Genomic DNA, 24,203 nt, shown 5'->3' with positions numbered 1-24,203 from the left:
TCATCAATGCTTGCGCACAAAAAATAAAACCAATATCATATTCGGAGTTGCACCCGTACTTGATCCCAAACGTGACATCACTTTCATATTTCGGAATTGAACCCACGTTTGCGCCCCAAAGTAAAGTTATTTTCGTGAGTACTTGCACCCACGTGTCGAGACAAACAGAACAGATGGTGGGATTATTTACGTTTTTTATTTCCCAACATCATCAACAACAACAACAACAACAACAACAACATTGAAAATGCAGATTGTCATTATCACTCATGCATCACGTAAAATTCGAGCTCATGCGAACAGGTTTATGATGATGTGGCATGCCATGCATGATAAAACGACATTTTCTCGTACTCCGATATAAAACCATGGGCAGTATTGGGGAAATACCTAAATTCTCTGTTATATTTAAAATATATTTTGTAACCAAAAAATGGTATCCTGAATGTGGGCGAACAGAGCTGATCGGAATTATGTGTGACGTCAGAAAATAAAATCAGAAGTTAAAAAAACCCAAACAAACAAACAAAAACAAACAAACAAACAAAAATACATGTACACGCAACCGAAACTCAAGCTACATGCCCAGCCTTTCCTGACTATGAATGAATGTGTCGAGAATGAATCTGTGTATGCGAACAGCTGATAATCATTGCCATCGTGAATATTACGTAGGCCGACAGCGAGGCGTGCATTCCGGCAGCTATTATCTTAAAACTTTATCTGGGGCGTTGTAAAACTACACCACTGTACACGCGGTCAGGATTAAGGTAAAACACGTGGTATTATGGACACAGTTTACCGTGTTGCACAAGCCCGGCTCATTACGTACGGTGGCGCTTGAAAGCGAGCTCCTCGCCTCCTTACGCGGGTATGACGTAATGCTCCGATCTCCGTATCAAATAACATAGCCTTGATTGCTTTAACCGCATGAATGAGAATCCCATTTACTGATGTCAGAGGCATTAATACCCCGACTTGCATTCAGCCGGAGACTATCATCGGTAATGGTGTTCATCTGCAGTCAAGTGTGAATGAAACGCGAAAACTGGGGTTAGATGAGACAGCTTCCTAATGAGGACCATTGTAAATAAACAATCTCGCTGAGCTGTAAACTTGAGTCGTAAACCCATGTAAAGCGCTTACAAATTCAAGGTGTAATACAGATGAGTAGCCTAGTGGTTGAAGCGATCGGTCGACAAGCCGAAGGCCCGAGTTCGATTCCCCACAGTGGAACAGTATGCGAGGACTATTTCAGGTGTCCCCCGTCCTGGTGTTGCTCGAATATTGCTAAATATTGTAAAACTAGATTTCTAAATGCGGTGTAAAACTAGATTCATTCCCTCACATGTGTATTGATGTGTGAATGAAGCTCGATTCCCTAGTGTTAGCTTTCAGTACAGGTTTGGAGCAAGGCTACGTAAACCCACCTCACTCATTGTTAAACCCGCGAAGATTCGGGTTAAAATTGATTGTCTTTCTTAAGAGGAGACTAACGGGATAGGGTGGTCAGTCTGGATGACTTGGTTGACACGTTATCGTATCACAACTGCGTAGATCGATGGTCATGGAGTCGATCACTGGATTGTCTGGTCCAGTCTCGATTATTTTCATCTCGCCGCCATACAGCGGGTTATTGACGAGTGCGGCGTAAAACTAAACTCACTGTTATTTTGATGTCACTGTGCGATTTATGATTATGTGGAGAGATTTTATCGTAGTCCGCAAGCCTGTGTCTAGTTATAATTCATGAGGACAAGAGGGACATACAATGCTCCTAGCCTCGATAAGTGGATAAAAGTCAGTGACAGCTGTAGTGTAATCCCCATTGCAGAATTGCCTGGGTTATAGTGGGTAGAGTTTCGGTTTGTTATCACCTAGTATATAATTTATGAATAGATAATAAATACCACGAAAGTTTGCAGATCGGTTAACCTCACATCGGTGACATTCTCAGTGAAAGGTTGTGATTACAAGTGAGAGCACAAATGGAGAAAAAAACAACAACCAAAAAACCAAAACAGAAACAAAAAACAAACAAACAAAAACAATCAAAAAACCCCAGCATCTATTTCTGGGCGTAAATGTCAGATGGAGTTGTTCGGGTAAATAAACACGTGCATTGACCATGGAAAAGGGAAACTCGTATTACGCACACTGTAATTCAAATGGCGCGTCATTATTAAAACAGCTAGAGAAAGCGATACTAAGGTATACTCTTGTGCTTGATCCCTTTTATTTTTCTAGCAGTAGATTAAGTTTGAAACAATGTCATCACAAGTGTCAGATGGTGAAGAAAAAGGACAACTCGCGAGCATCTCGCAACACTGGAATGTAATAGTCTGTACCTACTAGAAGATCCGGGTTAAAAGAGGGTTGACGAGGAATGCATAATTGTCATAAGAGGCAGCTAACAGGATCTGGTCGTTGAGGCTTGCAGATGTGACTGACACATGTCATCGTGACCAAGCTGCATGGATCGATTCACATGCTGTTAATCACCGGACTGTCTGGTTCAGACATGATTATATACCGACTATGGTCACATAAACAGAACATTGCTGAGTGCGACTTTGAACATTAAACAAACAAATCTAGATATGTTCGCAAGCAAGCCATGCATACAGAAGTGTCATGTAAATTAGAACTGTTTTATGCATGTTGAACCCCTGAAGACCCAGGTTTAAACTGCTCTTTTGTAACTCATGTTTATCGTAAGGGCGACAAAGGAGATCGGGTGGTCTTACTCGCTGACTCTTTGACACATTCGTTCCCAAATGCGCAGATCGATGCTCTTGCTATTGATCTCTGGATTGTCTGGTCCTCACGTCATTTAGCTGGAATATTGCTGAGTGTTGAGTAAAAAAAACCCCAAAAACTCACAAGCTCATTCACACACTCATGCATGTTTTATGAACCATTCATCCGAAGATGTCTTGGGTGCGCTTCTTAAAGACACACACGTACCTTCTTGAGAAGCCCTAGGTACATTTCTTTATGTAATTACCTGTTATGCAGACGTAGTCATGCATCAGGTAGAGCCAGACAATGCGATGCTACTTACATATAGGCTTGTACGTGATTTTATGTTCCTTTGGGTCGTGGGAATTTTGTTCCCAAAAGACGTTTGTCAACGTATCAGATAACGATAGCGCACGTCCAATATCCATTATATATGTATACGCAAGAGTTACAGACTCAAGTTTGCCGTAACACTGCTTTAAATATTAAATGAGTTTGTATCCTTCCGGGACGTTGGATAAGTCCAATGGTTATAGCGCCTGCTGACGATCCGGTTTTGATTCCCCTGTGTGAAGCCAATTCTTGTGTCCCTCACCGTGGTAATGCTGGACTATGGAGAATAGCGGCATAAAACAATAAGCACTCTCTTGCAACCTCAAGATGAGGAGGAAGACACTTAAACAGGATGAAGACTCAGTTTTGTCGAAGCATGCAAGGTTCGAACATGTGATAAGCGGATACTTATATGTGTAAGGGAGGGAAATTTGTGAATGGCGTTACATGAAATCACACACACCCTATACCCATCTAGCTTCTTTAGAACGATTAAACTGTAATGCATAAATTTCACAAGCTCAGCTGACCCGTGAAGGTCTCGGGGTAGAATAGGCCTTCAGCAACCCATGCTTGCCATTAAAGGTGACTCAGCTTGTCGTAAGAGGCGACTAACGGGATCGGGTGGTCAGGCAAACTGACTTGGTTGACACATGTCATCGGTTCCCATTTACGCATATCGATGCTCATGTTGTTGATCACTGGATTGTCTGGTCCAGACGCGATTATTTACAGACCGCCGCCATATAGCTGTAATATTGCTGAGTGCGGCGTAAAACTAAAACTCACTCACACACTCACTCACAAGCTCAGCTTATATAAGAAAATGAAATGAACGTAATCGTTGAACGTAATCTATGAACGTAATCTATGAACGTAATCGATTCCTCATGGACGAAGTGTGAGAAACACGCGGCTCTACGCGACTGGCTGGCGATCGCCCCTCACGTGGCAGCGATGTTCAGTATGCATGTACTATGCAGGGGGCATTGCTATAGATCATACGGATCAATAACGGTTAGCAAACTACCGATCAATCATCGATAAATATCGGAAAAGAAACTTTGAGCAAAATAACACCATTCCACCCGCCCCACCCCTTCACACACACACGTCCGCACACACGAAAACCGAAATAAATAAATATAATAAATATAGTTCATACCACGGATGAGCTGTGACATGCCAATTCATGGGTTACTGCCAAATCAGTCATGAACATAATTTAAAAGCACCCCGTGAACAAAGACCGAAATACCTTTATGTATTGTTTGAGTAAATTAAAACCTATTTTTGTTCATATATTAACTATGTTATGTACGATATTATCAAGGACAGAATTTTCATAGCGATATTCACTAATACTTTTTTTCCCCCAATCTACGGATATTACCGATTATCGATCTTTTTTAGTCAGACCCAGTTCTGTGCATCCCCGTGGCACGCCACGTTTCAGTGGAGGCAAACGAGGAAGTAAGTGCAAGGAAGGGCTGGTTTCCATACGTCAGCAACACTTCTATGTGATAATTCTTACTTGTGAAGACTCAGGTTGCTACACATGTTATAGAGGGTGCTAATCACACAAAAAACGGCAGCTGAACGGTGACGTTGGAACACTTGCGGTCCCGTTTTATGACGGTACTTGCCCTCAAACCAGACGCACCAACAAGTGCTGTGTAACCTCTGTACAAGTTGATTTTACGACTCAATTAGTTCGACTTATCATTTGCTTAGAAGTATGTTCGCTATATCCGAAGTGTTTATATATATTTGTTTACTACTTTGTTTTCTCAAGAATTTGTTACAGTGAATATCATTGGACGTATTGTTTACTATTTACTTTTTAACATTTCTTAAAATCGTTAAGTCCAGTGAATGTAGATGTATATAATTGTTACTCCCATAGCCAGATTTACACTCATTATATCCCTTGAATATAGGTTCGTTATAACCGGAACTGAAAGGAATACTATATCCTCGAAATATAGCAAGATTTAATGAATTGTCACACTGTTTACCTACCGTTGATTAATTTGATACGCTGCCCAAGTCGGATTTCAGTTATCCGAAGATAATCTGGAGATCATCTCTGTTATGTAACAGTGTTGTTGTTCGTACACAGATACATACCTCGCCGCGATTAACTGACATCCGGTGACCATCTATACCACAACAAGGTTAAGTCGACTTCGAGATGAATGTCCGCTGGTCGCAAATATTTCATCCTGTTTCGTCTTGGGATCCTGAAGGATCCGGGTTTGAATAAGTCTTCATCAATTCATGCTTATCTTCAGAGGCGACTGGCTGGATTGGAATGTCAAGATGTCACAGGTCATCATAACCCATTTATATTCGATGCTCATGATGTCGATCACTGAATTCACAGAAATACTATGTGAGTGAGGTTAATCTGTTCCCTAATAAAAGGGTGTCATAATGTAGTCAAATGGGTGTAGCGATAGCTTATGACACCGATGATGCTGGGTCGATTCTCACACCTTTGAACCTGTGTAATAGTGCGTTTGTATTGCTACAAATCGGCTTAAACAATGACCTCATTAAATACGTGAGTGAGTGAATAAGTAAGTAAATAAATAACTAAATAAATAAATAAATAAATAAATAAATACGGCTTTCGACTTTATGTCATATATACCTTGCTCTAAGAACTTGAAAAATACTGATTAAATGAGAATTAAACTTGTCAGGCTAAACAATGTCAAATTAACTGCGATCTTCATAAACCTGAATGTTGTATCCTTTCTTTGATCAGAATGATCAAATATGTGTGCTTAATGAAAACGGGACTGTCGAAGCATGCATCAATATTGGCCGTATAAACATGTCTAAACATTTACCTTGTTTATACGTAATTATTGTCTATTTATGCATACAGATTAAAGCATCGCTATATTCATAACATGCCCTTATTTTATAGGACGCGAGCGCTGATATAGTGTGTTTGTTAGACTAGCTACCAGTAACAAGCCAGTAAAACTACATCGTCTTTAACAAACTTCGAAACAATACCAACAACGGAACCGCTCATAAATTCAGTTGTTTAATTTATCATCGATTCAGGCACAAAGTATTCGTACAAACCCTACATCGATATATTGATGATATTTCCACGCATCGCTTTCAGCACAATATCGCATGGTATTGCGCCGGGCGGCAATCAATTAAAACACCAGACATATGAAATATACATATCAGGGCGAACCTGCGCCTCGAGTGGCTGCGGGAATGTGGGACGCTCTCTGACCTCTGAAACGGAAACGACGCGACAGAAAGATTACAGCGTAGTGTGTTGTTGGTAGACTCGGTTGCTTACTTATCATGCGCGCGGTAAGGGACACCTCGCATTCTCTCGCGCCGTGTCACGCTGACAACACGCTCTCAATGGTGTTTGAAGCAGGTGAGGCGAATGACTGTTTCTTACGAGCGATCGTTCGTTTTCCTTTTAGAAGCATGTGTTGTGGTTTTATGTTTGTTTTTTGGTAGGGGGCGGTCGGCGATGTCTATGTAGAAACTCGTCAACACTGTCGACATTTCCTAGCGTTAGGAGTGGAGCTAGGGCTGGTATTTACAAGGGCGGTGATGGGTGGTTTGAGGACACGACTGTTTATGAATATAGTGGTTTGTGGTATCTAGCTTTGCGATATCGGGAAGGTTGGTTATAAATAGTGTCTGATGTCATTTCTATACTCACGCACCATTCCGTATCATGTACACAGAAACAGTGAACTTAATAAACAATATTGTGTACGGCCTGATCATAATATTACAGAACAGTGGTCTCGTTGGCAGGAGCTCACATTAGGTTTTAATACGGGTTGTCATCTCTGAATCATGTGAGCCTGGATATATAACCATATATAACCATATTTATGTATCAGCGTTTGTGTGATGTGCCTTGATGGTCGCTCGTCATGGCGAACACCCGGTGTTCAAGACCCATGTAACGTAAATCTAGATAAGCATTTGCCGTTTCTCCATGTGCCGGATCTGAATCATTACACGGGCGTATTGTGTTCATGTATTTTTATATCCGTGTTACAACCAAATCCTAGTTTCAACACCATGCCCAATACTCAGAACGTTGTATGCATAACATGTAGTAATTGTTAGTTCGCAATTTAGATCACATTTTCCTGTGATCGTAATTATCTTGAGTTTTGAGGTTCTGTGAATGATAAATATTAGTTGATCATTATGTTATCCTTCCAACGATGCGATCCAATTCCATTTCATTATTCACATTTCTAGTTTTATTTCCACCATATAGTACGAACGTCTGTTGACAAAACCGTCACGTCTGCTCCTCAAATCTATCGTCTGCTATCGGTCCCATGTGTAGGATGTGACGTAAGCGATGTAACGGTTCTCAAGCGAGAGTCGTCTGCTGTTTGTTCATTCTATCGATAGCGGCGATATGTTTTGACGTAATACAGTTCGCTTTGGGCCTCGAGCTAAGAACATAATGAGGCTCCGAGCTGTTCTGTAGGCTTCTAGCCCAATCGATTTTCCAAAGGTCACGGCTTGCATTTTGTAGCCCGCGTGTGAAGAGTCTTCTTCAGATGTATGCGATTTGGACACAGTGGGATGGCTGGATCTGTAATGAGAGGCCGACCGTGCTTGATACGTGCTGTGCTATAAGTTCACGGGGAACTATTACTGCTCGAGTTGAGACGCAGTCCACTTGTGTACATCGGCGTCGTTCCTTCTCAGAGTAAACTCAGGATTTCGCCGTAACCGCATTGCGTTGGTTGCCATGTGGGAATACTTTCCTCGTTGAACGAGTGAACATCCTTCTCGGCAAGGGACTGCGCTGGTGTCGTTGCCGGAAATATGTCATAATTTGAATCTTGAATTTTGTCAGTTGTCTAATTTGTGTGGCGTTGTTATCGGCCGGCGTCCTACCGGTGAGTTCGTGGTGTCTTTGAAAGGATTATTTTTCGTTGTTCCGATATATATGTTGTAAAGCTTGCTGATAATACGTACTGATCGTGGTAACAATTTTTCATTTTACGTTAAACGAGCGTGTAAAATTAGAATTAACGTTAGACGATAACATGATGCTGGCGTTGACATTCGAATCATGAAGGATGTGAATTAAGGGCATGTTGGGAATATCAATGTTGCAATATATCTGTCAAATAACTTCCGCATTGTTAAAATGACTGTATAGTGACGGTCCATATATCCTTTAAAGGGGTATATATAGGTTCATTTTATTTGTATGCATTCACGTGTTTGTGCGTGTGTACGTATACTGTTCAATATATGTCATTATGATTATGGACCCCTGAAGGTCTACCCGGGGTAGAACAGGCCTTCAGCAACCCATGCTTGCCATAAAAGGCGACTCAGCTTGTCGTAAGAGGCGACTAACGGGATCGGGTGGTCAGGCTCGCTGACTTGGTTGACACCTGTCATCGGTTCCCAATTGCGCAGATCGATGCTCATGTTGTTGAACACTGGATTGTCTGGTCCAGACTCGATTATTTACAGACCGCCGCCATGTAGCTGTAATATTGCTGAGTGCGGCGTAAAACTAAACTCACTCACTCACTCACTCATTATGATTATGACATATGGTTATGGATGGTGTACTACAATATTATATATGTGTTTGTGTGTATGTGTGATATCTTTACATGAATGAGAAGTGTCTTCAAGAACATCTGCATATTACATATGATATCAATAAATAGCGAATGTTTACAGGGATAGACTTAACAATTTGTATCCAGTTTGTGATGTGGATGATGGTATAGGATGGACTATTCAGTCTTGACGTCATTCATTTGATTAAATTTCCCTTGGCATGAAACCCAAGTTTCGATTGAAGAAAAAATGATATCCACGTTGGTCTCAGGGGTATGGGTTGCTAGACGCAAGTGTGAAACACTAAAGATGCATGAGAGTCCTGTGACGTATGGTATGTGATAATGAACCTATTGGTTATTTTGCAACGTATTCGGTTCTCGAGTCCAAGCCTTATGGACGAACAAAGTAAGCATGTCGGTACGAATGATAAGTTTGCACTAAAATATCAGTCAAGGAAGACTCAACGAAATTGTCTATGATTCACTGTGGTCATGTGCCTGACGTCTAGCCAGGACAATACCGTTCATTTAGTCACCGTCTATGTCCTTGTTTCAGATAGCCACCGCGATGTATAATCACAAGGAACAAGCTAAAGGCATGCCACCATTGGCAATGGGAATGGTGGATCAGCGAAAATCCCAATACACAGGATACCCTATACAACAGCCACAGCCTGAGCCTGCATCCTTATCCAGGGGCACGCTTGTCCCCGGGGTGACTCAGTCAAAGATTGTTCCACCACTTGCTTATGCCTCAACTCAAGGACATAATTCCACCCTGACGTCACAGAGCAGCTCATTGTATTACTATGGCAACAGTGTATCCTCGGAGACCAGTCCTCGATTCCCACGACCCCATTCAGGACACTCCGGAACGGTACAGCCTCAAAGTCTTTCAGTGAATAGTGCCATCTCTGGGGAAAGTCAGAAACATGTGTCTTCGTATGGAGGCGGGTCTATACAAAATGGTTTACCTCTGACGAGCAGACCTGAGAGAGTTCCACCGTTGACCACTGTTGGATACCCATCTCTTGGTCAACAACGTGTTCCGTCTTCTCAACTTGGAGCCATCGACTCTGGACTTATTTCAGGATACCCTAGTTCAATACAAACTGGAATACCTCAAACTGGCGTTCAGAATCGGGGTGGATTAACTGGCGTGTTTAAGTTAAAACAGTCTTCTGACTACAGGCAGCATATACATGAAGCTGCACCTGTGGACAAACACAGTCCTATTCCTAGCCCCAGGTCTTCCGGGTCTGTGTATCCGGGATCTGTGGCCATGGGCTATCAGACGGGGAACAGCATATCTCAGTCGCCTAAACAACCTGGATACCCGCATTCTAGTGCAGTGACTCCAGTAAGTCAGGCAATGAAAATGCCCATGCCTGTGCAATCTAGTTCCATGCAGAGTGCAATGCATGCCATGAGTAGACATTCCCCTATCAGACAGGGCTACCAGGGTCAGTCAAATCAATACGGGCCTCTTCAGAGTCCCACTGGTTCTCAACAACGTCAAGTATTAAGTGAAAGTGGCTACGCGATGCCGAGATCCACTATCCCAGTATCTTACAGTCAAACATCTTCAGCTTCTTCTGAGGCACTAAGACGCTCAAATCAAATGCCCAACACACCCCACTCGTCTCATCATCACTATAATCCAAGCAGCCAACACTCCTCTGTACCACACAGTGGCGACAAGCGTCATAGTGTATATTCTGTGCCAAGCAACCAAAGCTCTAGACCACTTACTTCATCCCAAGGTGTGAGTGTTCGTGGACAGGATTACCCTCCGAGAAGGACAGAGACCAAAGAACCACCAGTTAAGCATGTGATGCAGCCTGTGAAAAGTGGTTCTATTCAGACTGGGATGCCTTTAGATTTGACTAGTGTTGATAATAGCCTGATCTCTAGGGCCGCCTCAGAAAGCCCATTAGATCTGTCAGTTAAAACTAGAAAGCGATGTGCAGATACGACGATAGACTATGGATTGTCTGAAACTGATAACAGAGGAGTGCCTCCTATGAAGAAACCGTGTGTCAAACCTGATATTCCTGTGGATCTACGGTCTAAAGAGGTAGGCAGCAAGGTGTTGATGACAGCTCCTGCTCCTCAGAGACAAAAATACACATATGATATTGAGACTGATCAAATGTTTGATATCAAGCTACAGCAGAATATTTGCCAAAGTAATGTGTATATGAAAGGGAACAAGTATGCGTATCAGAGTCAAAGACACGTGCAACCGAAAGTTGAACATAGTCAGCCAAAGACCGAGCAAATACAGAATATATATTATCCGGCACATGAGGCAAATGTTTCCCAAGTGGAAGGCTTCCAGAACCAAGGGCCAGTTAAGTCGCCTCTTCGTCTGCAGCCAAAATACGAGGAACAAAAAACATGTTATCCCTCACCCCCTGAAATAAATGCATACCCCAGTCAGATTCCGCAAAAGACTACTGTTCCGCAACTCCACGTTTCTAGTCAAAGTGTTGTGTATTCCAAGGCTACTGGATCTTATGTTGACGCATCTGATTACAGAAGGGCCATGTCCTATAGCCAAAACACATCATCCTCATATGGAATAAAGAATGATATACATACTACAAACTCCTATCAAAAACCCGTCAGTAGCTATATTTCATCTCAGACCAGTCATCAAAGGCAATCAGGGCCTCAGAGTAGCGTCAGTTCCAGTGCAAATCATAAACCTCAGCCTCATCATCAAATATATCCTTCAGTGCAGAAACATCAGCAGCAACATCAGCAACAGCTGCTTCATCAACGATCGTTGCAGCAACATCAGCTCATGCAGCACCCAATGTCGCATCATCATCAACAGCCGCCGCCTCCCCCTCAACAGCAGCAACAACTACAACAGCAGCAACAACAACTGCAACAACAACAACAGCCACAGAGACCTCCGCAGAATCAGTATTACAGTAAACCAAGTTCTCAAAGTACAATAGCTAGCTCTGTCTACAGCCAGAGCATGGTTACCGCCAAGTCGGCGTTCTATCCACAGAAGAAAGAAGAGCAGAGATCTATGGACAACAGATATCATGGATCAATTCGATCTCATTCAAATGTTACTCAAAGTAAGCCTTCTTATGAAATGAAGCTACCCAGTAGTAATGGATACATTGTTACAACTCATGAGAAGAGGAATGTTCCCAAGTCTCAGGTTATAAGCACAACCCTGTACAAGCCCCCAGTATCAGAACAACAGGAAGTTCAGAGACCCGAGGCATCGCAATCTACCCCCGAAATTCAAATCACGGGTGTGACCGCAGCCCCAGCTCAGAAGTCCCAGCCTCAGCCTGCTGCCGCTGCTGCTGCTGAAACCCAGAAGGATGAACAGATGAACATGGCCAAGTACACTGAGCCGCTGACAATAGCTATACCGACGTCCACCAGCAATAGCGACCAAAGCCAAAAAACTGCACCGAAATCCGTCCCTCGTCCTGGACCACACAAAATATTGTCCAAAAAGCACAGGATACTGAATGCTTTTGGCCAAGATGAAGATCAGAAGCGCGTGGCAAGCCACGTTCCTAGCTCGATTCCTCATCATGTTCATCGTACAATGGATGGTGTGTTCAAGATGCCCACGATTTCCCCATCCAGTCCAGCTTCTCCTAAAATGCCAATTCTTAGCCCACACGACAAAATTCCCCCTCCGGAGGATGCCTCACTACACAATGAACCACCGCAGCTCGATCCTCCAGCAACTCCTGTTAAGAATAGACTAGTTCCTGGCGCTGTTGGGGTTCGCGGGGAGAATATTCAGAGGGTACAGCAAGGAGATAAAGCTGTGAAGGAGAAGGATGGTGCAAAGATTCTTCTAAAACCGCCTGCTCCACCTTCAGCTGAAGCAACGACTGATGGGCAAGTGAGGCCGGGTGAGAAATATGTACGGCCTGAGATTATGAGAAGGAATTCGTTGCCTGAGAGACCGTCAATGTATCAAAAAAATATCCCCGTAGCCAACGTTGCGCCCTTTGTTCATTCAAATAAGGACCAAATTGGAGCACATTCCGACTCAACTCAAGTTGTTCCAGAGGACAGTGTGAACAATGAATCCTCTTCTAGTCAAGGAGTACGTCAAGACAAAGAGAGTTCCAACACCAGGAATGGGAACAAACAGTCGAAATCCACACCGACAAAGAAACAAAAGCAGGACACTACAAAGGCATCGCAAAAGAGATCTAGTCAATATATCAGAAAGATTGCCAAGTTGAGTAAAACGACCCCACGAAAGAAGGAACTCAAGTTTCTGGCAGCTCCTCTTAAGTACAAGCTTCTGAAGGCTACAACGGAAATACATGAAATGGAAGAAGCATCCTTGGTTAGGAACTACAAGAAGCAGGGTCTGCGTCCACGACAGAAGCAGGTTCCTGTGAAGAAGCCACCGAAGGCAAAGCGGAAGCCGGTGCGGATTTCAAAGAAGGACAAACTGCTGGAAGAAGCAGGGGACTCAGAAGGATTTGAGGTGGACAAACATAACACACAGAAGGAGATCATAGCAGAACCGACCAAAAAGAAGGAGACTACCACCGTTGCAAGACAGGAAAGGCCACTACGGGTGAGTACTCTGTTCAACATGATCAGTTAGAGAATGAATTCATACCTGTACGTTTTGGGGCGCGAGTAGCCAAGTGGTCCAATGTTATCAAATGCATGGGGATTTCTGAGGCGTGTTGTAACTGTTGACTAAATTTTGTCACCACACGCTAATCCACAAAATGAAATCTTGTCCGGAAGGACGATTAGAGGGATCGGAGGCATCCGGGGTCGTTCCACAATACTATCGTAGCGCTCTGAAGATCGTCACTCCCATACTTTAACGAGACTTAGCACTACGATCGATTGGAGTAACGAGGCCTGGGTGGTCAGATTCGATGACCTGTTTGGTGTTACGTCAACTTCCGTTCTTATTCGCATAAACCGATAGTTTTAAGTTGCTTTCCAAGTCTCTGTCCGTTTAATTTTAATGTCAGTTACTATATCGTAGAACAATATTCACTTTTTGTTATACGTTTGGGATTCTGGTATGTGATTCGTACTGTGACAGGCGACGAGGTAGCCATGTGGTCAGAATCGGTGATACCCACTGCGATGAAAGTTGTGTACGACATCATCGTAAGATCTAACCGTTGATTTGCCGATAAACTCGTTAGGTTGCACAGGCTGTTTGTAGGCTGTGCACACCATGAGGAGGTGAATAATGTGCTATATATCACATCAGACGACTGCTCATAACCCATCATGAATATGCCACCGAATCTGATGCACGGTTCTTGTTCTGCATCCCTGTTTCTTTAAGCTCGGCGCTCTGGTTATCTCTGCCTACTAAATATCAATATTAATTTCAGCGAGCTGTCATAAAGATTGACAGGATCGAAGACAGCGCAGACAGTCGTCTTCGACTCGAGCAACCCCCGTCCCCGACGAGAAGGACGTTGTCCAACCTGAGCAGAAGGGTTTGTCTTGGTTTGGTCCTTTTGACACAACCCACAAATACGATCAGGCGTCCGCGAGACAGGCCTCAGACAAAATTAAGCTTATCCTGTAAAAGAATAAGAAACTGTTTACCAACATGAGACATTCTTGTCAAGGATCTTGGCAATCGTCTGCTACTGACGTGAAGCATCAGGTTATCTTTATGCATATTGGTTACAGTACCGTCTCTGTTTTAGCAGAAAAAGTGAGTTTCGAAATGGACAAAACTATATGCAATATTTATGGTGAGTCATCACCAAGCTTATGATTCAGCGGCAGAGGGATATATGAATGACGGTCATTACGCATGTATTCTTTATGCACGTTGTGTATTCGCCCTGCTCGCCTTAACACGAAACACACAACCTCACATTCAGATGTGGTATCCCTGTGCTGCACAAGTAAAAAACCCAACAACATGGAAAAAAACACACATGGAACCGCCTTAATATTTTTTATTTACACAAGTACTCTTAGTATTAGAAAATGATATAAGATATACGTGTGTGTGATTATGTGTGTATGTGTGCGTGCGTGCGTTCGTGCTTTGTGTGTGTGTTCATAATAAAAGTGTTTTTTTTTATAAGCACACAATCAGGATTCTAGTGATCCTACCATTTAGAGTTATCCAGTGTTAATGTGTTTTGCAGGCTCAAGAGTTGAAGAGAAAAGCAATTGATGGCCCCCGCAGACGAGGTAAGACGAATGTTTGATGACATGGTGTCTCGATTGTGAAAACGCCTCCGTCTGTTGCTTGTTTCTGTGTTTGTTACACTTCGGTGGTTCCATTTTTTCACGTTAATTTGATTCAGTATTTTTTTAATGCGAATTTACAAATAGACCAAGTTTTATCTTTTCATTTAGGAATCCGCTTTAATACAGACTTGTACGAGACATTCTCATTTAAACATTAAGTCCGTTAATTCATACATCGAATATTAAATGTATGTAAAACAGGAAAAGACTTTTGTAACTGACATTCTTTGGACAGTGTTCGTGAATGGCATTCGATGTTGTTGGGTGTGGTTTGCTTATTCTTAGTGCGAGTTAATCTTGGATTATATATACCCTCCACTCACGCAATCCTGATCTCTGTCCATCTCATTCCCGGTATACATAATTTGTGTAATCCCATTACAGGTTACCGCTTGCATGTTCAGCTCAACATTTGTTAGCATCCTCGATCAGAGCACGCTCCGTTGCCCATGCTCAGTGTGTCATGGATAATGCATCATTTAAAATTCCGTAACAGCCAGTACAGAAACGACAGTGGCCCTGATCGAGGATTGCTATCGTAGCAAGTTGTGCATGCTTTAATGTCTGTAGTCACGATCACATTTTTCATCACCAACATACACAAACATACGGAACAAGCTTAATCCCCTCCCCCGTTTCTAATCTAGACATGAGAGCTTAAAGTAGGTACATTGGCCTCAGGTCACGAACACAGTAAATATCCTTTGCAGGCACTAAGAGAAGGCATTTGCGTGCTCCGTTGGTTCACTGTGGCTTTACAGATTTTCAGCCACTTGTTCTACAGTCGAGAACACGAAATCAGTGCACAGGTAAGCCGAGGGCTCATCTCTTGCTGATGATGTGGTTGAAACGTCGTCATCGCCGTTGTCAGCAGTATATGACCTAGCGTATCACGGTGGAACTCTAGTGTGGATGAATGTAATTTTAAGCCGCAGAAGCGCAAGTTTCCTTTGCGATTTTGGTTTGATGACAGCCAGTTTTGATCAATTGATACCTCTTTATTTGAGCTTCAACAAGGCTGGATTAATGAACACGTTCATATATAAATCTCTGTATCAATCTTTATTCAGAACTGAAGGCCATAAGCCCGTAGTACACTTATATCCAAAGTTCAAGGGGCGGCGGGGTAGCCTAGTGGTTAAAGCGTTCGCGCGTCACGCCGAAGACCTGGGTGCGATTCCCCACATGGGTACAATGAGCGAGGCCCATTTTCTGGTGTCCGCCGCCGTGATATTGCTGAAATATTGCTAAAAGCGGCGCAAAACTAAACTCACTCACTCCAAAGTTCAACAGCAGGGTTGATTCCTCTTTGATGAGGAAAGCAGTACCTGTAAACCTTAGCTCAAGAGGTCAACCCCAACGTCATGAGATCACGATGGCACGCTTTCAACCAGGACGCAATAATCCAAAATATGCAGCCATTATTGCCATCCAATCCTCATTAACAGCCTTTCGGGGGAAAAAGAAGACTGCGTTTACACTGGATCCCCAATGGAACAGTGTTATGGATCTACTTCCTTTATACAGCTTTAAGCGTTTACGGTGCTGAGTGCTTACGGTGTACAGAAATTGGATACTGCCATCAGTTGAGATCACATTGGCATGCAAACATTTCCTGTTTCGTCATACCAACAAGTGCCCATTATGACGAACTTCTTTATAAAGTTATGTCAAAACCAGGCCCCCCTAAGTAAATTTGCTGTAATTCCTTCAGTTACTTAGGGGGGCCTGAAAACGGTATACGTTATTTACCCTGTACACAGTCCGAATCTTCATGGGGATGCCAGAATTCATTGTCATAATACGTATTTCCACACTCATGTTTGGCATGTGTTTGTAAATTGTGTTCGGGTGCATGTGGCTTATGGGCTAGAAGGTGATATTTTGGACAACTCCGTTATTCAGGTATTAAACTCAACGTCCCGGTTCCAAATTACGTGGTGCCAAGTGTACTGTCTCCTCTGTTGTGTTTCTGCATGTCAAAGTGGATTGGTGTTTAGTGAATCCGTGTGTGACCCCATTTGATGTCGTTGCTTGTGAAATTGATGAGTTCATGTTTTTCAACTCAAGTATACTGTGCGTTGTTTCCATAGAATATTTCCAGCAGTATTTTTCGAAAACATTTTAGCCTTATTTTTAGATTTCTTTCTTTAGTTTTATGACCAAGTGATGTATGAAGCTCTATTGTGTATTTATCCTTGTATCTTTCAGGCAGGAGGCGTGTCACCCAATACAACAGAAATGCCGCTTATGAGAAGGAACTCCGGAAGGACGAGTCTCGAAGGGCGTTGAACCGGGCCAAGCGGCGAGCGCGACTGCGCAGAGTGACCAGACAGGATACGTCATATCCGGAAGACGAGGAGTATGACGACGAAGATGACGACGACACTGATGGATGCTGGGAAATTTCAAAGTCAAGTCAACGTCAGGCTGTTGGTAGGAGTAAGGGAGGTTTGATGATGAAACTGTATTACAGAAGTGGACAAGATACGCTGCCCACTAGAGGGCGCCGTACGAGACATGCGCAAGAATTCATCGGCCCTGACTGCGAGCGTCCGTCACCAAAGCAGTCCCGCGGAAAGGCTAGGCCCCGCGGGAAGATGAAAAACAAAGGCAAATTTCAAAGTCAGTTCGAACAATTCTTGAGACAGGATTTAGGATCGGAAGGAGATCTGTTGGATGATTCTTTCGCAGTGAGTCTGTGTGTTATGTTATGTCATAATGCGTTTGTGTGATATATACTTTTAAATGAACGAACATTATATTCAAGCTGATGTTCGATCAGCAACGTCAAAATACGTAAAAAGGACGGATACTTGTTGTTACACTTCCTGGTGGACGGCGAAGTAGGGATGGAACAACGACTGGTATACTGTTCCTGAGTGGGCTACCCGGGTTAAACTGCTGCGTGGTATCAAAGTTAGCTTACATTACTGTGCTGGTAACGAGATATGCGTACGTCCTTTAAGAGTACAGTGTATTTAATGGTTAATCCCCAATCTCACCAAACCTCACTTAGCCAGAATTCAAACTCATGTTTCAGCATTTTGGCGATGACGAGGAGTCTACGACCTACTTAGTTCAATCTGACGACCCAAACGGGGGTGTGGTGTCGTATCCCATCCCACCGGAAATGAAGAAACTGGCCATTAACAAGAATTCTGGGGAGACTTTATTGCACCGAGCCGCTCGTCTGGGATACGAGGTTGGTAAATTCTATTTATAGATACTGCATTCCCAACAACCCTACTCATGAAAGTCACGTATCAGAGAATGTTCACCTGCATTATGTCGGTCTGTATCTAATCAGTCACGACCTGGGTAAACCAGTGATTAACATCAGGAGCATCGCGTCATGCGATCGGTGTGCGATGACCCGAAAAAAACTTTAACATCAGTCCGTTCCAGACGGAACATGCGAAATGAATCAGTTATGTACAATCTACTACTAGTAGTTGAAAAAAAGAATAATAATTGTAAATATACTACAGTACGAAGAGAGTTAGAAACTGACCGAATGAGTTTAGTTTTACGTCGCTCTTAGCAATACTAGTATTCCAGCAATGTCACGGCGGGGGACCAGAGAAGGGCTTCACTAATTGTACTCATTGTGGATTCGAACCCAGGTATCAGGTGCGACGCGCGAAAAACTGAGAGAGGGCCATAGTATAAACGAGCGAACGTAACGTAACAATTTTCTTCCGATAACGTTTTCCCCGATCGCAACTGCGCGGAATTATGACCATTCCAGATAACCCATTTACGCTGTGATAGCGTGCTGGCTCGAAGCCAAGCCCACAACATTTAGATAACGGCAGAGTTTAGTTAGACTATCATCGTTCACGAGTTATTCAGTGCAATGGAAAGTACACGTAGACACGTACACATGTTCACATGTTCAAGTACGCAAGAAACAGATTACAGGTTAAGCTTTGGTACAGACAAGGTACAATACTGTACTGGTAGACTGAAGTTCGACATTCAGTGACAGCTTCAATAACACAGGGCATATCGCCGTGCTTGAAAGCAGGATATAAATATCTGCCCGTGTTAATGTTTGGATCATGCACTTGACATCGGGTGACAATCAGTGATTCATGTGACCTAACGATAACCACGTAAAATATTTCAATAGTAAAAATATACCATATCAGTCGGAGGAATTTTTGGGATGTAAATATGACCTTTTCAGTAATGGCTCATCTTATCTTACGTTTAGTATTCATCCCCTGAGATAGGATAGGTATATAAATATATAGGTCATATTTAACACTTCATTTTTTTAACTTATCCTATCTTACGCTGTGGGTATTAAACGAGACACAGGAATAGTATATGAAAATTCAGTTACTAGTTACTTTTTTTTACATTTAGATCGAATGTACGTCGAATGATAGGTAAACTATAGATCTATGTGGTTCTTTGTAACTAGTAACAAATACTCTGTTGTAACTAGTAACAGATAATCAGAGTTTATTCTCAGTGTTGTCTGATGACCACAACAGCAATGACATTATGTACGCATGACTGTCAGGACAAAATCAGTGTGTTTTGAATCTTATGAATCGCGAGGTCCTTTCATTTATCTGTCTCCGACTCCACCATGTATTGTTGCTACACAAGCACACAGCGACATACTGTTATCCTAAACATTTGACATATCACAGGAGTTTTCAGCCTCGAGTTAGGCGATTTATCTCTCCATGTTTACACTCAACGACGTCTCTCGTATAACAGTAGTTACAACTCGTTATAGCGAGGTATTTTAGATATGTTTTCGATTTTCTGGATAACGGAGCATTGTGTTTGTACACCCGATGGCACGTCTATAGGCTTCTGTCGGTTGACACATGTCGACAGTTTATGGGCATTTTATTCCATATTTCTACAGACAGCTTGATTAATGCCTTCCGGAACATAGATGCTAAACCTTTCACATGCCAATGGCAAGGTCATGATATAAATAGCTCTCTACGTCATGACTGTTGGCACGGATGACACGTTCGCCAAGCCACCGGGAGACTTGTGTAAACAGACAACAAATGAAATTGAGCGATTATCAATTTGGTACGATAATGCAACGATAAAACTGAGCATAGCCCGAAGTGGGATAACGATATGTGACTGTGGGCGTCAAGTCTCGTGTTAACAGACCCGTTTGTATAATAAAATATACAACTAGGTCACATGTAATGGAGTACAGCTAACCGCTCACAGTCGGTGGTGCGGAAAAGGTGAAAGTAGCGGTCATGTGCACCCTTGTGTCGGAGATTCACCTAACTGGGTCTCTGACCTTCCGTAGTAATGTTTGCTGGACTATACGATGTCAGTGTTTTGGAAACCGAAATCAGTAATCAAAATGGTTAAACTAACTATAACCTTGAAATAAACCTATCTTCGGGGAACGTTTTTATCACGGACGATTTACGCAAAGCGTGAATCTCATCCTACTGTGTCGTTCTAACCAGGATCAGACATCTCGTTCTCCGCTTGCATTCACCGCATTAAGCCTCTGATAAAAGATCCCATTAGTCATTCAAAAGGTGGTCACGTGATACCCGTTACCGTTTTCTGTTTGACCTATATATGAGATGAAAACGACAAACAACAAAACGAAACGACCGCCTCGTCGTTCGACAGGACATGTTTTCGTCGGCTTGTCCATTGTCAAGGGTAACGCTTCATAGCTTCTGTTCACCATATCTGCGTTTACGGCCTTGTGAGTTTGAATAGCAATGTGAATATACCTGCTGCAGGACAATGGCAGAGCGTTTTATGCTGAAACAGAACACCAAGGCTAAACGATTGTCACGTTATTTTTTTCACATTGTGCTATGCACATCTGAATCAAGAGCCAATCCCAAAGTGTTGTGTTTATTTGAACATATGTCATTGTCGACATGACAATGCCCGGAATATTGAGGGTAGCTTAATCCTCCCAAAGTGCGTGTATTGGTATCATACCTACATCTCGATTAAAAGTTTCACAATTCTGTTAGATCCCGTTAAACCGGTTGGTTTGTCATGGATGAAACTGCCCGAATTAAAGCATATCCGTATTCACGAGCACAGAGTAATTTCGATACACGAGTAAAGAACAGGTTCACTTTCTACAATATATTATTATCCCCAGGTTTCCAGATTAACCAGGGCTTTTACCCAATAGGTTTCACTGCTCTAAAGTCCATGTCACTCTGTTCACATGCTGTAATCTGTGTCAATATTGAGCATGAAGTGAACTGAAACATGTCGTGGACATTAGCAGACACTGAATACCCTCTCTATTTGAACATTAACAGTCTGCTCCTCGCGCGTTGCCATGACGATTTCATGATACCGTCATGAACATAAACACGACGCTATATGAAACATGAAACTGATATTAAACGAAGACTATCGACAGGTGTGAGTTATGCCGTTCCGTCTTCACGAGCTTATCTTCGGCAGGTCACGTGGTTTGCTAATGACAACACGCCAATCAATACATGCAGCTCGGATGCCCTCAAACTAGGTCACCCAAATCGTGCAAAGGATTCAATTAATATCGCAGTAGGTTCGGCGCGATCAATACAGCAAGCAATGTGATGTGTATACCGACGCAGAAAGTACCGTTAGACATCCAGTATATTTTACCAACAGATGTTGCCGAAAACTGGAAATTATTACAACTGCCACATATGTTAGACGCATTGTATACCCGTGAATCACACAACGGTATGATATAACCGAAGTCACATTCTTTGCGCAATGCAGCATTCATGTTATGGAGGACAAATGTGAATAAGAAATGAATTACATGTGCAGTAAATCCACGATCGTTTTATTTCATATTCCTGTATTTGTTACTCGTGTTTTGAGATGGGTTGTTACGAAAATTACACCCAGATGCGGACCGGGAATGGTATTCTGACGTTATGTGGGTCTGTGAAGACAAACGTTTTCTGTTGCATGTCTTGAATCGCCATCTTTGTTTCATTCTGTTAAATGTCATGGTGGCTTATAGTAGCAATGCATAGTGAATCAAATACAAAATCATATGTCTCGAGGTGTGGTCAGCTCCGAGCCATATCTGGTTAACTCGAACACAATTATGTTGATTTCCCGCTGAATACAGTCCTCATATCATTAATACTTATCGGCAATTAGTGCTAGGAAGTGTGATCATTCTCCATAAATCACAGTTTCTGAAAATGAAGAAGTCTCTGTACTCCATGACTATTACTTGTGAACCGTTTCCCAGAAAATTTGTTCATTTGAGTGACTAGATGTAAGTCTACTGATGTCGCCAATCCGCTTATATCGAACCATCTCGGATGTGATCTTGTTAGTTAATAATGACGCTTTAATCACAATTACGTTTTGGACACGCTTTTCCTTGGAGTTACACAAAAAAGACCGACTCGTCAAGATGGGAAAGTACGAGTTTGAATTTGATATAGACTTGATGTTTATCCTGTTCTCTGACATTACCAGTTTGATCCGGTTGCCACATGGCGTAAGTTTCACGTCTGTGTTCCGGTGTGTGCTCCCTGTGAGACAGGCGCAGCTCTCTGACATAGTCACTTTCACTTTGTGACTATTTACCGGTTTGTTTGTTGTTTAACTCGACACTCAACAATATTCCAGGTATATGGCGGCGGTCTGTAAATAATCGCATCTGGGCCACAAAATCAAGTGATTGTCGTCATGGGCTTCAATCTACGTAACTGGGGTACGATGACACGTGCCAACCAGGTCATCGAGCCTAACCACCCGATCCCGTTAGTCGCATCCTATGTATTGTTGAAGATCAATTTTAACCAGACTTTTAATTTCAGTTGTTCCATTAACTTCGACTATGGTACGCTCGTTTTGCATATGCTATCGCCGGTAATACACCGACGTCGACTGACGTTAGTTATGTAACAGATTGACGTTAGTTTTGTAACAGAATGACGTTAGTTATCTAACGATCCACCTGACGTTACACTGCGAATACGGTAAGGGCGTTACCTTTCGTCGGCATTGTCTAGCTGATAACAGCGGGCCTGTACAAATCGATAAGAACGCTGTGGAGCCGTGCGCATCTCCACAGATCCTCCGCCAGGTGCTAGCGTTGTGCTTCGTCCGTGTAATCAGCATCAACATCTGTTGATGGGCTTCCAGTCCAAATTTACCGTTAGGATAATGGGAAGGAACATTGTTTAGACTGAAGGTCAGGAAATCCATTAAATTGGTAATACCGAGTAATACATTTCCAGCGACAGCTTGCAAATAATCACACGTCCCCGTGCGGGAATCGACAGATTGTTAGTATATTTACATTAATGTAACGTCTCACGGATAACAGAATAGGACGTCGGTACGCCGTTGTTTTAACATCATGTTGGGTGCAAGTATGGATGGCGGATTTGTTCTAGGCGGTCCAATTAACTGTGGGGAACAAATGATAGTTCGATTCCCTAACAATTGTGAGGTGTACGAATCTTAAGCCTCTTTTAGCAATATGGCGGCGGGGATTGGCAGTGATGGGCATCATTCAACCCGATCTTCAATGTAGCCTTGCTGTTTGCAAGGACCATGCAAGGTTTTAGAAAGTTGCGTACATTTATAGTTTGCACCATTAGTGCATTGTTAGGCCAAAGTGACAACATAAGAAATATCTGAAATATTGCTCATCTAAAAGAAATATATCAAACTCAATTGATCCTGTCCCTCAAAAGGTTTAACTGGTCTGACCCGTAAAGGTCTGGTTGAGAATAGGCCTTCAGAAACTCATGCTTGCTATAAGAGGCGATTCTGCTTTTTGAGAAAGGCAACTGACGGGATCGGGTGGTAAGGCTTGCTGACTTGGTTGACACATGTCATCTGTTCCCAGTTGCGCAGATCGATGCTCATGCTGTTGATCAGTGGATTGTGTGATCCAAACTTGATTATTTACAGAGAGCAACCATTAAAGTTGCTGAGTGCGGCGTAAAACTAAACTCAGTCACTTAACTTGTCATCAGCACGATAAACGATCATTTATTTATTTATTTATTTATTTATTTATTTATTTATTTATTTATTTATTTATTTATTTATTTGTATTTAGCCTTTCTGTATACATCTATTCATGATATACCCATTTCTGGAAACTGAATGAAAATGCTATTTTTCATAAACATCTTGTCATCCTATTAAGTCTGTATATTATTAGACAGATATGACCGTCGATTGGTTTCAGCAAATGTGCCAGTCACGATATGTATATAGGATCTGTACTCTTACGAAACACAT

General features: G+C 42.5%; 1 protein-coding gene across 4 annotated transcripts in view; it reads left to right on the top strand.

Moving 5' to 3' along the window:
• LOC137281557 (uncharacterized) overlaps positions 1 to 24,203 on the top strand; it is a 75,645-nt gene that overhangs the window by 25,387 nt on the left and 26,055 nt on the right. For 2 of the 4 annotated variants that reach the window (XM_067812860.1, XM_067812863.1), the window contains exons 2-7: positions 9,244 to 13,272; positions 14,063 to 14,170; positions 14,840 to 14,885; positions 15,656 to 15,754; positions 17,157 to 17,638; positions 17,989 to 18,150. In XM_067812860.1, coding sequence (XP_067668961.1) covers positions 9,244 to 13,272; positions 14,063 to 14,170; positions 14,840 to 14,885; positions 15,656 to 15,754; positions 17,157 to 17,638; positions 17,989 to 18,150 — 4,926 coding nt within the window. Of the gene's footprint in view, positions 1 to 6,433; positions 6,494 to 7,380; positions 7,444 to 9,243; positions 13,273 to 14,062; positions 14,171 to 14,839; positions 14,886 to 15,655; positions 15,755 to 17,156; positions 17,639 to 17,988; positions 18,151 to 24,203 lie in introns of those variants that run through there. The other 2 variants (XM_067812861.1, XM_067812862.1) reach the window with 2 other exon arrangements.

This window comes from Haliotis asinina, chromosome 4 (assembly GCF_037392515.1).
Source record: "Haliotis asinina isolate JCU_RB_2024 chromosome 4, JCU_Hal_asi_v2, whole genome shotgun sequence".
Classification (NCBI taxonomy): Eukaryota; Metazoa; Mollusca; class Gastropoda; order Lepetellida; family Haliotidae; genus Haliotis; species Haliotis asinina.
The sequence above is the reverse complement of the archived record's forward strand: the minus strand, read 5'-3'. Positions and strand labels throughout refer to the sequence as shown.